Here is a 14,575-nt window from a genome sequence, read left to right on the forward strand (position 1 = left end):
ATAGCTATAACTAGTTAAGAACATTACCACATATTACCTAAGCAGGGCTGAGAGGCAGAGCTGCCACTCAGGTGGACCTGGAGGATGGAGTAAACAGAGCATTCAGCCAAAGAGGATTCTCCAACCTCCAAATCTAATGGAATTTGCTCTGCCAGGTTTCAGACTTGCTGAGGACCCTTACCCCTATTTTTCCATCTGATTTCATCCTTTCATAATGGAATTTCTACCCTATGCCTGTCCCACTGTTGTATCGTGGAAGCAGGTAACTCGTCTAGTTTCACAGTCACAGCTGAGGAGGAATTTTCCCCCAGGGTGAGTCATTCCCCATGTCTCATCCATAATTGATTAAGATGATATCTGGATGATATTTGGGACTTAGAGTTGATGCCAGAATGGTTTGAAACTTTGGGAGATGTTGGAATAAGGTGAATATATTTTTCACGTGAAGGGCATGACTTTTAGAGGGCCGGTGTGAGAGCTCTATCGGTTAAATTACATCTCCCAAAATTCATATGTTGAAGTCCTAACCATGAGTAATTGACAATGTGACCTTATTTAGAGATAGGGTCTTTACAGAGATAGTCAAGTTAAAATGAGGTCAGTAAAGTGTGCCCTAATCTAGTATTACTGAGGCCCTTAGGAAAAGATGAAATTTAGACACAGAGACACAGATAGAGGAAAGACAATGTGAAGAGACATAGAAAGAGGCCACTATCTAAAAGTCAAAAAGAAAGGCCTGGAACAGATTCATTCCCCAACAGTCCTCAGAAGGAGCCTCCTCTCAGTATCTTCATTCTGGACTTCCAGACTCCATAACTGGGAGACAATAGCTTTTTGCAATTTAAGCTACCCTCCAACCTGTAGTGCCTTGTTATAGCAGTCCTAGAAAACTAATACAACACCATTTAATATTAACACAGAATATTTTACAGAATTAGAAACGTATATTCCAAAACTCATTTAGAACCAAAAAAGAGCCCAAATATCCAAAGCAATCCTAAGTAAAAATAGCACAACTGAAGCTATCACATTGCCTGACTTCAAACTACACTTTAAGGCTACAGAAGCCAAAACAGCATGGCAAAAAAAAGAAGAAGACACACAGACCAGTTGAACAGAATAGAGAACCCGAAATAAACCTTCACACCTACAACCATTTGATTTTTGACAAAATCAACAAAAATAAGCAATGCAGAAAGAACTCCGTATTCAATAAATAATGCTGGGATAAATGGCTAGCCATATGCAGAAGAAACTGTATCCTGTCTCTCACCACATATAAAAATTAACTCAAGATGGATAAAAGATTTAAATCTAAGACTGCCAACTACAAAAATCCTAGAAGAAAATCTAGGAAATACCCTTCTCAAGATAGGCTTTGGCAAAAAAATGTAGGGCTACATTCCCAAAAACAATTGCAACAAAAAAAATTGACAAGTAGAACTTAATTAAACTGAAGAGCTTCTGCACAGCAAAATAACTTACCAAATAGAGTAAACAGACATCCTAAAGAGTGGGAGAAAATATTTGCATCTGACAGAGTTCTAATATATGGACTCTATAAGGAACTTAAACAAATCAACAAGCATAAAAAAATCAACATCAAAGTCCAATTAAAAATGGGCAAATGATATGAACAGACTTGTCTCAAAAGAAGGTGTATGTGCAGCCAATGAACATGAAAAATGCTCGACATAACTAATCATCAAAGAAATGCAAATCAAAACCATGATGAGATACCATCTCACACCAGTCAGAATGGTGATTATTAAAAAATCAAGAAGGCTCAAGCCTGTAATCCCAGCGCTCTGGGAGGCCGAGGCGGGTGGATCACGAGGTCAAGAGATCGAGACCATCCTGGTCAACATGGTGAAACGCCGTCTCTACTAAAAATACAAAAAATTAGCTGGGCATGGTGACGCGTGCCTGTAATCCCAGCTACTCAGGAGGTTGAGGCAGGAGAATTGCCTGAACCCAGGAGGCGGAGGTTGCGGTGAGCGGAGATCGCGCCATTGCACTCCAGCCTGGGTAACTACCGAAACTCCGTCTCAAAAAAAAAAAAAAAATCAAAAAATAACAGCCATTGGCAAAACTGCAGAAGAAAGAGAGCACTTACACACTGTTAATGGGAATGCAAACTCATTTAGCTGCTGTGGAAAGCATTTTGAGATTTCTCAAAGTACTTAAAACAGAACTACCATTCAACCCAGCAATACCACTACTGGGTATACACCCCAAGGAAAATAGTTTATCCTATCAGAAATACACCTACACTCATATGTTCATTGCAGTGCTATTCACAATAGCAAAGTCTTGAATCAACCTAGGTGCCCATCAGCAGTGGATTGGATAAAGAAAATGTGGCACATATATATCGTGGAATACTATGCAGCCATCAAAAAGAATAAAATTATGTCCTTTGCAGCAACATGTATGCAACTAGAAGCCATTATCCTAATCAAAGTAATACAGTAACACAGAATAAAATATCACATGATTTCACTTACAAGTGGAAGCTAAATATTGAATACATATGAATGTAAAGATGGGAACAATAAACAATGGGAACTACTAGACAGGGGAGAAAGGGAGAAGGATGTGGACTCTCTCTGCCAGAGCACACTCAGGATTTCTGGGCACAAAGTTTCTCTTCTGTTACCTATTTAAGCACTTTATTCTATGTACTTCATATGTCTGATTTCCTTGGGGTATATACTGAGTAGTGGTATTGCTGGGTTGAATACTAGCTCTGTTTTAAGTACTTTAAGAAATCTCAAAACTGCTTTCCACAGTAGCTAAATGGATCTGCATTCCCACTAACAGTGTATTAGTGTTCTCTTTCTTCTGCAGTTTTGCCAGCATCTGTTATTTTTTGACTTTTTAAAAACCACCTGTTGGTTCTTCTAAGTGGGTGGGGTTTTTGTTTGTTTGTTTGTTTGTTTGTTTGTTTGAGACGGAGTTTCGCTCTTGTTACCCAGGCTGGAGTGCAATGGGGCGGTCTCGGCTCACCGCAACCTCCACATCCTGGGTTCAGGCAATTCTCCTGCCTCAGCCTCCTGAGTAGCTGGGATTACAGGCACACGCCACCATGCCCAGCTAATTTTTTGTATTTTTAGTAGAGACGGGGTTTCACCATGTTGACCAGGATGGTCTCGATCTCTTGACCTCGTGATCCACCCACCTCGGCCTCCCAAAGTGCTGGGATTACAGGCGTGAGCCACCAAGCCCAGCCCCAAAGTGGTTGTTTTACTTTGTTTTACTATGTTCAATGCCTGAGTAACAGGATCACTAGGATTCCAAGCATCAACATCACACAATATACTCATGGAACAAACTTCCTCATGTACCCTTTAATCTATAATAAAAGTCAAAATTATTTTTTTAAAAATTAACATAAAACATGTTAGTGTTTTTCCAGCTTTATTGATATATAATTGACACATAAAAGATATTTTATATTTAAAGTGCACAACATGATGTTTTGGTATACAAAGACCCTGTGAAATAATGGCCACAATTAAACTGATTAACTTGCCCATCATCTCACATAGTTAACTTTGTGTGTGTATGTGTAGTGAGAATATTTAAGATCTATTCTCTTAGCAAATTTCAAGTATACAGTACGGTATTATTAACTGCAGCCACCGTATTGTACATTAGATCTCTAGAACTTATTAAATGTGTATAACTGAAACTTTGTACCTTTTGGCCAACATCTTCCAAAAACATATTAATGTGTAAATGATAACATTTATATGACATTTAAACATCCATTCAATAGCTACTGGTCATATTTTGTATTTATGATAACATACGGTATGATGTAAAATAGTATAGTTAGATATTGCTTAAGACATTAATTATCTTAGAAAACATATTTAATGAAGGTAGAATCATATATTAATAGTCATGTACTTCCTACCCATATTCTGCAATTTTATTATTGATCAAAAGGGGAAACATCATGATGGAATGCTCTGAATGGTCTGAGAGGATATGCAAAAGAAAAAAATAACTGAGAATTAATTGTAATTATATCTAACTGACCAATATACTAACAAGTCATTTTCAGAATTTGTCTGAGCTTTCAACTTCAGTACTAAAATCATGATTATAATGTGGAACAGATCGTATTTTAAGAAAGACAAAAGCTCATCTAGTAAAATTATGTAAGTCTTTATCAGATAAAACTTGTAGACAAATAAATAGGGCTATGCCAATAGCCATACTTCTATTAACTCATTCTAATTGAATCAACGGAGACCCTAAATAATGTGCAAAGTAATATTATCTTTAAGTCATTTTTGAGATTAGATTCAGTTAAAAGTTCTCAAAAAAAAGTCAACTAAGTACTATACCTCTCATCTTCATCATCAGAACTTTTGCTTCTAAAATTTGAAATGACTTAAAAGAAGATCAGTTTAAATGGATACTGTACTTATGTATACTATAAACAGAACAAAGAATATCGTTAATTAGAAAAACACCCAACCTTTTAGTGTTGATTCTCATTTTACATCTGTTCCTAGTGCCTTTCTTTGAAACAAAAGTTACTTCTGTTATATTTTGTATGATTTAAAGGAAGATGATCAATTATCATGTTATAATTTAGTGCTGAATAAACCCCTTTTGTTCTTTCAAGGTCTAATTTTCAACCAGTATTGAGAGAGTTTGAATCAGCTCTTTGCAATGGTGCAGAGCAAGACAGGGTCTTCACCTTGCTCACACATGTGTCCTCTTCTGAACGCCTTGCTGTCCAACATTTTCTCTGAGTATGAAAACCTGAACAGGAACTTTGAGTCAGGGATCATGTAGCCAACAGCCTAAAGGATGGCTCTCTCCAGCATGAGAGAGCTATGCACACCTGCTCTTTTCTAGACGTTAGTTGATGTCTCAGAAGAACAGGCAAAACATTCATTTCTCTCTTCGCTGTTTTTTTCACATCGATCAGTTCTCCAATGGCTCTTACATTACCAATGTACCTTGACTTTCAACCACCTTTCTGAAGGTGAGCTAAATAGGATAACTAGTAGTTTGTTGGGAATGTTCTAGAAGTTAATGAATGCAGCATCACTTGTTTGCTATATGCTGAGTGTTCGATGTATCCTGAGATGTAATCACTGAGGTGGAGCTGCAGCTACTGCATTTTTCAGATTGGGAGAGACTCACAGAAAATGTGAACAACAGAGTTAATATGGACCCAGGAAGGCTGTCCTTCAAAACACGTTGTTTTGGAGCTTCTGCTCCCATTACAGAGACACTATTGCTGCTTAAGACATTTTGGGGATTTATGACTTATTTGCCTGCTGCAAAGGAAATGAGGAAAACCTTTAAGCTTATTTTCATCATTATAATTGTTGGCATTACTATTATATTAAAATTTATGAGATTGTTTCAAGGCAATCTTTTAACATAATTATTATCAGCATAAAACATTTTCAATATCCAATTTGTTAATCCATGACTAAACATCATTTCCCTATGCATTGACATGATAGTCATTGATTATCAAATTTGATATTGATTATATGATACAAATTGGATATTTATTATTAACAATATCCAATTTGTTGTTAATCAACAATATCCAATTTGTATAATATTATCATACTATAAACTGAAAAAAAAGATTAGCCGAAACTCAAACAAAATAGAAGTTCAAATAAAATAAATAGCTAACTTTCAAAAGAAAAAAAGGAGAAAGAAAATGTTCCACTGAATTCTTATGCAATGGAGGTAAAGCTGGCTTGACCACTGACAGGCTGTGTGACTTAGGTTAGTTAACTTCTCTTGAAGCTGCAGTCCCCACAGGTTACAAACGCCCAGATGCTATTTTAACGTTTTGTTTTATATGTTTTGTTTGTTTTATTTGTAGTGTCCCTGGAGCATTTTATTCTAAGAGCCCACGGAGGACCCAATTAGAGCAAAGCCTTTACTGAAGTACATTATGCTAAACATTTGCAAGCAACCGAATTCAGGACATTCATTGTGTGACATGTGGGGTTTAAGCTCTTATGTTTCTCCATCTGGTAGAGAAGAAATAATTTCCACAAAGATCAGGTTAGATAGCTGGTCTTGGCTCCATCAGTTTGGCGGATGCAGACTGCTGTTATAGCACTTCCTGGTTCATGAGGTGAGAATGTCCTACCTGTTCCCAGTCACTTCGGAAAGCGGGAAGTGACTTTTCTAAAAATGGACTCTGTCTCTGCCAAAGCACACTCAGAATATTTGGACACATTGTCTCCCTTCTATGACCTATTAAATGCCATTTATTCTATATACCTCAGGATAGAGCCAGTTATTTATGAAGTGCAGGATGATGGAACATTGCCCTCAAGTGACAGGGGCATGCAGGAAGTCCTTCCCTATAGGACACACTTTTAGTTAGAGTGGAATTAATTCACAAGGTAAAATTTTTCTACTTAACTCCTGTAAGCCTCAGTTTCTCAACTGTAATTATAATTATTACAACACCTACACTTACAGAGTGCTTACTGTGTGCCAGGCACTATTCAAAGCCTTTTATGTGTAGTTATGATAGTTGCATGAGGTGGACTCTATTGTTACATATAAATTAGAAATATGACACATAACCACCTTGCAGGGGTTTTTCACAATGACCACCGAATGTATAGCTTATGAAAACCTTGTGCATAGCACACAGTTTGTAGTTTCCACTTTCCTTTCCGCTTAATGACAGTCTTGATGCAGCTCAGGTTTAAAGAATAAATTCGGATTAATGAGAGGTTGAAGTACAATACGGGTCGTGAAATTTTCCTGTGAAAAGAAAATTTTGGTAATATAAATATTTGGCTAGAAATCAAATTTGAATTTTCTAAGCAAAGCTTCCACTGACCTCTAATGAACTGGTATATTCTGCGGAAAAAAGAAAGAGGTCATCCTATGCTTGCACTGGTTTCTTCTGCCTGACACCTAGACTTCATAGTACGTCAATCACGACTTCTGACTCTCTCATTTGTCTATTCATTCGATCAACAAATACTTATCACGTACCTGCTATGTGCCTGTCCTTGGCACAAGCACTAAGTATCAATAATAAACATTACATACTCCCTGCTCTCTGGCAGCTTAAAGCCGCACAGGGAAGACAGACATTAATTGACCAGTACATGAATAATTACAGAGATTTTGCAACATAGTTTGAGGAGTGTATGAAAATGCTTCCTGAAGAAATGGGATTTAAACTAGGAGGTAGGAGAGAAAACAGAAAGGTGTGGCAACACTAACAATATGAGAAGTAGTCATAGAAGTTTGCCAGATGGAAGTTACTAATGACCTTAGCAAGAGTTTTGTTGGTGTGTCCAAGGTGGAAACCAGACTGGAGTGCCCTAAAGGGACAATGAGTGAGAGGTGAAGAAATGGAGACAGTAATGAAATAAAAAACCCTTTCAAGACATTTGATGGTGAAGAAAAGGAAAAGGAAATATATGTTGGAGGGGGAGGGTCAGAGGACAAAATATAAATACAGTAGTTAAGTTTTCTGTCATCTCAACTGCCCATGTCCATCTCTACATCCAGCGGAAACAGCCTCCCAAAGTGAGTGAATGTGCTTGAAAAAGAACCAAAACTGTACTCCTATATGAATATTCATTTGGTAAATTTTATGTATGCAGATTAATAAAAGTTCTACCATAAAAACCCATCTTTTGGACAAGGCAGCAGCTTTATAAAATATAATATAATGCCTCTTTCACTTACAATGGAATTTTACCTGTGTTTCAATTAAAATATATTTTAAATAATATTTTCCAGATACATTAACTAATATTGCATAATTAGGCTAAACACATATAGGTTCAAATTTATTGTCTCAAAATTCTGTTATATAAACAAATCTGTGTGCTAATGAGGCATACTAACATTCATCTAAAGTGAATTGTAGAGTCCCACAGCATTTCACATGATGATTAAATTAAACTTTTAAAGAGCAAATTAAATCCTTCAAGTCACTAGCAAATTATTCTTGTCCTGGAATTCAGTTGATGCTGTTGTTTCTGTGAATAAAACAGGCGTTTGTAACACTGTAAAAAAAACTAAAATAATAAGCTGGGGATGTCATTCACAGATTTCTATTCCCTCTTAAAGCCATTCCTATCAATATAGCTTGTAGGCATCTATTTTTACTGTCATCAAAAAGAGTCTCACATTCACATTAATTGCATAAGGAAGCGTGTTACTATTACTACTATTTTATTTCTAGAATAAGATTGCTCTGCACTGTAACTAAATTGGCTATTTTAAAACTTCAAAAATTAATATGATTCTGTGAAGTATCTGACACTACATCGATGGTCATCTTCATCTGAAAGCCGTGAAGAGCCTCATGCCAGGTGTTAAATAGACTGAAACACAGAAATTGATCCAAGTACCTGTGTTAAGTATTTTTTCTGCTACTGTTTCCTTTGACATCCTCCCCTCTGGCTACTATATGTTTGTCTACGAAGAAAGTAATTAGAAAACAGTATGTCCAATAAACTAACAGGCAAGTCACTGCTGACCAAATATGGAAGCGACATTCTAAGAAGATAGAAGAAAGCCAAACTACACACCTGATTACGTTATGTGAGACCCAATAACAAAAAGCAGATTACAAGCTATTCAAGTTTGAGTGCTGATTTTCTTTTTCAAAATCTGAGCAGAAGAAAAATGTCAGGGTTGTTTGGAAGCACCGAATTACAAGATCCTGAATAAGCTGCTTCATCAGACAGACAGCTAGGAAATCCTATTTGCAGAATAGCTCCCACCAGCTTCTTTTATGTGAGACTCAATTTTGGCTAGAAAATACACTCCTGTCAGCGGTAACGAAGAGGAATGGTGTTTCTCCCCCTTTTCAGAAACACCATTCCCGGGATGAATGGACAACAGGAGCGCAGTCTCACAGGCGCAGCACTGACCCGAGTATAGTCACCGTGTCTCTCCCAACCCTGAGGGACAACCCCTCGTGGCGCCCGCAGAAGAGAGTATCCAGACCAGCTGGTCAGAGTCTGGCAGCGCCGGCAGCAACGCTGCGGACCCGGCTCCCGGCGCAAAGGTGTGTAAGGTAGGTGGGGTGAGGCACCCAGCAGCGGAGGGAAGAGCGCTGCACCCTCGCTGAGTCTCGCCACGCTGGGCGCGTATCTGGGCGGCCCCAGGAACCAGCAGGGAGAGACTTGGGACCGGGGCGGAGCAGGAGGTGGGCAGAGCCCCTTCCCCAGCTGCCGGTACCTGCAGCATCCGATGCGCAGCCACTGGCTCTTGTTGGATCCGCGCGTCGGCTACCGACTGGACAGCAGCCAGCGCCTTCACCGCCGGCACCTGAGGCTCAGCGGATCCCTCCTTGGACAGGGCACCCCCACCCCGGGAATCCCAACGCCAGGAGCCATCGGTAGCCATGGCGGGGGCTTCTCGACACCCAACTGGGACGCCCCGGCAGCTAGTTGTGGCGCTCGCCTGCCTGCTCCTGATTGGACCCGCGCTGCAGGGACCAGCATCCTCGCTTGGGACCGAGCCCCACTCGGCGCTTTACCTGCCTGTCCGGGGTGCGCAGGAAGGCAGTAGCCCCGACAGCCCCAGCGTGCTGATTGCCAACCCCGGGCTCCGGGTGCCCCTGGGCCGCTCCCTTTGGCTAGACCCTCTCCAGGACCTGGTGATTAGAGTGCAGCCGGGGGACCGGTGCGAAGTCACGGTCCTGGACGCCCTGCCGCCTTTCAAGGGTGCTCTCTCCCCGCGACGTTTCCCCTGCGCCTTCGGGCCCCGCCAGGTCCGGTACACTCACTTCGGCTCCCACAGCCCTGGACGCGCCCGGGTACTGCTGCAGCTGCGCTACGACGCCCCAACTCACACGCTGGTGCTGCCCTTCACACTGGCGGTGGACGTAGTCTTCTCCCAGCTGGAGCTGGTGACGCGCAACAGGCCTTTGGTGGTGGAGAGGCTGCGGGGCTGGAGCCGCGCCATCGACAGGAGAGTGCTGGACTTCGCTTCCATGAAGTCCGGAGCCACCGGCAGGTGCCAGCTCACCCCGCTTCCTCACGAGGGCGGCCCCATGCCCAAGTACGGGCGCTTGGTGGACGCACTTGGGTCTCCTCTCCTCAGGGGCAAGGGCGTAGACTGTGAGGCTTTCGTCCGGGCTGGGGTGCTCTATCAGCACACCGCCACCTCCTCGCCCAACCGGGACTACGTGCCCATGATGGTGGAGCTGCTGGGGCCGGAGCGCCAAGACTCTGGGTCCCTCGGAGTGCTAGCCCTCGAGCACTTTCAGCTGCTGGTGAAGATCCGCGGGGGAGCCAAGAACACAGCGCCCAGGCCCAGCTTCTTGGTCACGATGATGATGGAGGTGGAACCATTGGTGCTGACAGCTCTGACGCCTGACGCACTGGCCGCGGAGGACGTCGAGTCAGATCCCGGTGACCTGGTGTTCAACATTCTCAACGCCTCCACTCCCCCACCACCAGGGCACCCGGGGCAGCAGGGCTACGTGGTCAGCACCGATGACCCTCTAGGCCTTCCAGTCTCCTTCTTCACCCAGCAGGAGCTGTGGGAGCTGAAGATTGCCTATCAGCCCCCTACAGAGAACTCTCATGGGGAGCGCCTCTTTCAGCTGGAGCTGGAGGTGGTGGACGGAGATGGCGCAGCCTCAGACCCCTTTGCGCTCACGGTGATAGTGAAATCCATGAACACTCTGGTCCCAGTGGCTAGCCATACCAGGGGACTTGTGCTTTTTGAAGGTCAGTCAAGGCCCTTGTCCAGCACCCACGGCGTTCCTATGAGTGATAAAGATAACCTGGAAGAAATGAAAATGGCTGCAGTCAGAGGCTTGAGACATGGGCAGCTGATGGTGCTTGGGGCACCAGCTGGGTGCAAGTATTTCACACCAGCGGACCTGGCAGCAGGACGAGTGGTGTATCAGCACGACGGCAGCAACACCTACAGTGACAACATCATCTTCCGGATGGAGGATGGGTACCACCAAGTGGAATTCCTCTTTCCCCTCAGCATCCTACCTGTGGATGATGAACCACCAACGGTCAGTACTAATATAGGACTGTCACTGACTGAAGGGCAGGTGGTCCAGATCTCTCCCTTTGTACTGTGTGCTACTGATATTGACTCTGAGGACTCAACCATCCGCTTTGTGCTGGATAACCAGCCCCTGGAAGGAAATGAGGAAGAGCCAGAGTGGGAACTGGCCCCTGGTTCCTCTCGCTCAGGCCACTACCTGGGGGACATGTTGCTGCGGCAGGCTGAACTGCCTCTCTCCACTGAAGATGAAGAATGGCACTACAAGGAAAAGGAAGGGCTTTATGAGAAAGTGGTGACTCAGTGGCTACAGAGAGACATAACAGAAGGGAGACTCTTCTACCGTCATCTTGGACCACACAGCCCTCAATCTGTAATCATCCAGCTGGCTTTCCATGTGCAGGATGACCATGACCCACCCAATCTATCCAACCAGCACATTTTCACCATCAAGGTCCAGCCAGTGGATATACTGAGTCCACAGCTGTATCCAGGAACTACACTAGAAATGACTGTACAAGAATATCAACTCACTCACTTCCAGAAGACTTTCCTCCAATACATTGACCAGGATTCTGATGACCAGAACCTATGGTACACCCTACTGACACTCCCGACTGACACAGATGACAACCACCAAGTCCGGGCTGGAGAAATTGTGCTCACTGATTCACCAGACACACTCATCATGCATTTCACCCAAGCCCAGGTAAATCAGCATAAAGTTGCCTACAAGCCTCCACGGAAGTTGGGTATTGCACCACGGGTTGTGCAGTTTACCTACCAGGTGGAAGATGCCGCAGGCAATAGTGTGCCAGGCACATTCACATTATTCCTGCAACCTGTGGACAACCAGCCCCCAGAAGTCACCAACAGAGGCTTTACTGTCTTAGAGGGAGGCAGCTTTAACCTCAGCAGTAATGAGCTGCATGTTACAGACCCAGACACAGACATTGACAAAATTGTCTTCGTATTAGTCCGGGGTCCCCAGCATGGACACTTGCAGTACTTTAAAAAATGTATGGTCCCAGGGGAATCTTTCATGCAAGCTGATATTATTAATGGGAGTGTCTCTTACTATCATGGCAGAGAACAAACTACCAGGGACACTTTCCATCTGGAGGTAAGCGATGGGGTGCACCATATACCCGTCACTGTCCCAATTTCCGTGCATCCCAATGTGGCTAACAAAAGTCCTAGGATCTCTATTACAAGTAGTTCATTATTGGATGTTTCCATAGATGTACTAGAGAATAAAGCCACTGAGATTACCATGGGTGTCATCCATGGAAAAAGGAAGGATGTACATGACTTGATGCTGTCTTTCATTGTAAAGGACAGCCCAAAATTGGGCACTATTCTGGTAAATGGTTTGTCTGCAGAACAATTCACCCAAGAAGACCTCATCAGTGGGAGAGTAGCCTATGTCCACACCGGAGGTGAAGTTGGTTTTCAAAAGCAGCACGATGCCTTCAGCCTCATCCTCTCCAAGGATTCTTACCAATGGGTAGTGGGAAATAGCATAGTAGAGAGAATGCAGGTACAAGTAACTGTGCTGCCTGTGGACAATGTGGGACCCAAGGTCTTGGTGGGGAAGCCCTTCATTGTCTATGAAGGTGAGAAGAACCCCTTGACCTTACAACATCTCCATATTGAAGATGTGGACACTCCCCAAGATGAACTACTATGTACAGTGACTAGTCAGCCAGCCTCTGGCTACCTGGAAAAGATTGCAGCAGCTACTGCTTCAAAAATATCCCAGTCTGGTAGCCCCATCAGTGCTTTCTCCCTCAGAGATGTTCAAGTGAGACATATCAATTACGTACAGAGTATTCACAAGGGAGTAGAGCCACAGGAAGATCAATTCACCTTTTATTGCTCTGACGGCATCAACTCTTCCCCAAATGTCTTCTTCCCTATAATCATCCTCCCTACCAACGATGAGCAGCCTGAACTTTCTGTCCACGAGTTTGTAGTACTAGAGGGGATGAGCCTGGTCATAGACACCCAGCTGCTCAATGGAGCAGATGCTGACCTGCCACAGAATGAGCTGCATTTTCAACTCACAGCCCTCCCTCGGCATGGACGCATCATACAGCAGCTGGCTACAGGCAGCCGGCCCGTCCACAGCTTCACCCCCCAGGAGATCCAGGAGGCCTCCACCATTGTGTATGAGCATGATGACTCAGAGACCACAGAGGACAGTTTTGAAGTCTGGCTGAGTGACGGCAAGCACACCACCCACAGGAAGATACCCATCGTAGTGACCCTAGTGGATGATGAAACCCCTCAGCTGACTGTCAACAATGGACTGAAAGTAGAGAAAGGACAATCTGAGATCATCACAAATCGGATCCTCAAGGCCACAGATCTCGACTCAAATGATAAGAGCATCAGTTTTGTCCTCCATTCTGGGCCTCAACAAGGACTTCTACAGAGACTGAGAGAACCCAGAGGAGAAGCGAGAAACAATCTCACTCTGGGAATGAACTTTACTCAGGATGAGATTGACAGAGGCCTCATCTGCTATACCCACACAGGCCAAGAAGGGATTGTTGACTTTATCAAGTTTGATGTGACTGATGGGGTTAACACTTTGACAGACCACTGCTTCTATGTCACCATTGGCAACTTAGACAGGGCCTTCCCTGAGGTAATCAGCAAAAGGGTCATCTTGACAGAAGGTGCCAGAGTGACCCTTACCAACAGTCTGCTTAGCAACAGTGACATCAACAGCTCTGATGAACATCACTTTAGCATCACACAGGCTCCAAGCCTGGGTCACTTGGAAAGTTCTGACCATGCTGGGGAACCCATTGCCTCTTTCACTCAGCTTCAATTGGCTAGCAACAAAATATCCTATGTCCATACTTCAAATGATGAGAAAAAGATGGACAGCTTTGAGTTTCAAGTGATCAATAAACTCTACCCTATGTTCAGAACCTTCAGGGTCTTCATCACTGATGTGGATAATAAGAAACCTATCTTGACCATCCATAGACTAACACTGCAGGAAGAGGATAGCCAACTGATCACTCCCCTTGAGTTGACAGTGGAAGACGAGGATACTCCAGATGATCTTATTCTCTTTACCATCACCCAGATCCCCATGCATGGCAAGATTTTGTACAATGGTAACCGTCCTGTGACCACTTTCACCAAGCAAGACCTGAACAAGAACCTGATTAGCTACAAGCATGATGGTAGTGAGACCACTGAAGACAGTTTCTCCTTGACTGTGACAGATGGCACTCACACTGATTTCTATGTCCTCCCAGACACTGTCCTGGAGACACACAAACCTCAAGTAATGAGCATCCAGATAAGATCATTAGACAATAGGCTTCCCCAGATTACTATTAACAGGGATGCCCCAACCTTGAAACGCCTTCACACTGGACACATGGGCTTCCTGATTACCAGCAAGTCTCTGAAGGCAGAAGGTCAGAACAGTCCCCATAGGCTTCTGAAGTATAAAGTGACCAGAGGACCACAGCATGGCTTCATTTTCAAAAGTGGCCTTGGAAACCAGATCACCCAAGTGTTTACACAAGGTTAG

General features: G+C 43.4%; 1 protein-coding gene across 1 annotated transcript in view; it reads left to right on the plus strand.

The window, feature by feature from the left end:
* The first annotated feature begins 9,391 nt into the window (after positions 1–9,391).
* Positions 9,392–14,575, plus strand: part of FREM3 (FRAS1 related extracellular matrix 3) — a 79,089-nt gene continuing 73,905 nt past the window's right edge. Inside the window, exon 1 of the mRNA XM_003928014.3 lies at positions 9,392–14,570. Coding sequence (XP_003928063.2) covers positions 9,392–14,570 — 5,179 coding nt within the window. The remainder of the gene's footprint in view (positions 14,571–14,575) is intronic.

Source organism: Saimiri boliviensis, chromosome 3 (assembly GCF_048565385.1).
Source record: "Saimiri boliviensis isolate mSaiBol1 chromosome 3, mSaiBol1.pri, whole genome shotgun sequence".
Lineage (NCBI taxonomy): Eukaryota > Metazoa > Chordata > Mammalia > Primates > Cebidae > Saimiri > Saimiri boliviensis.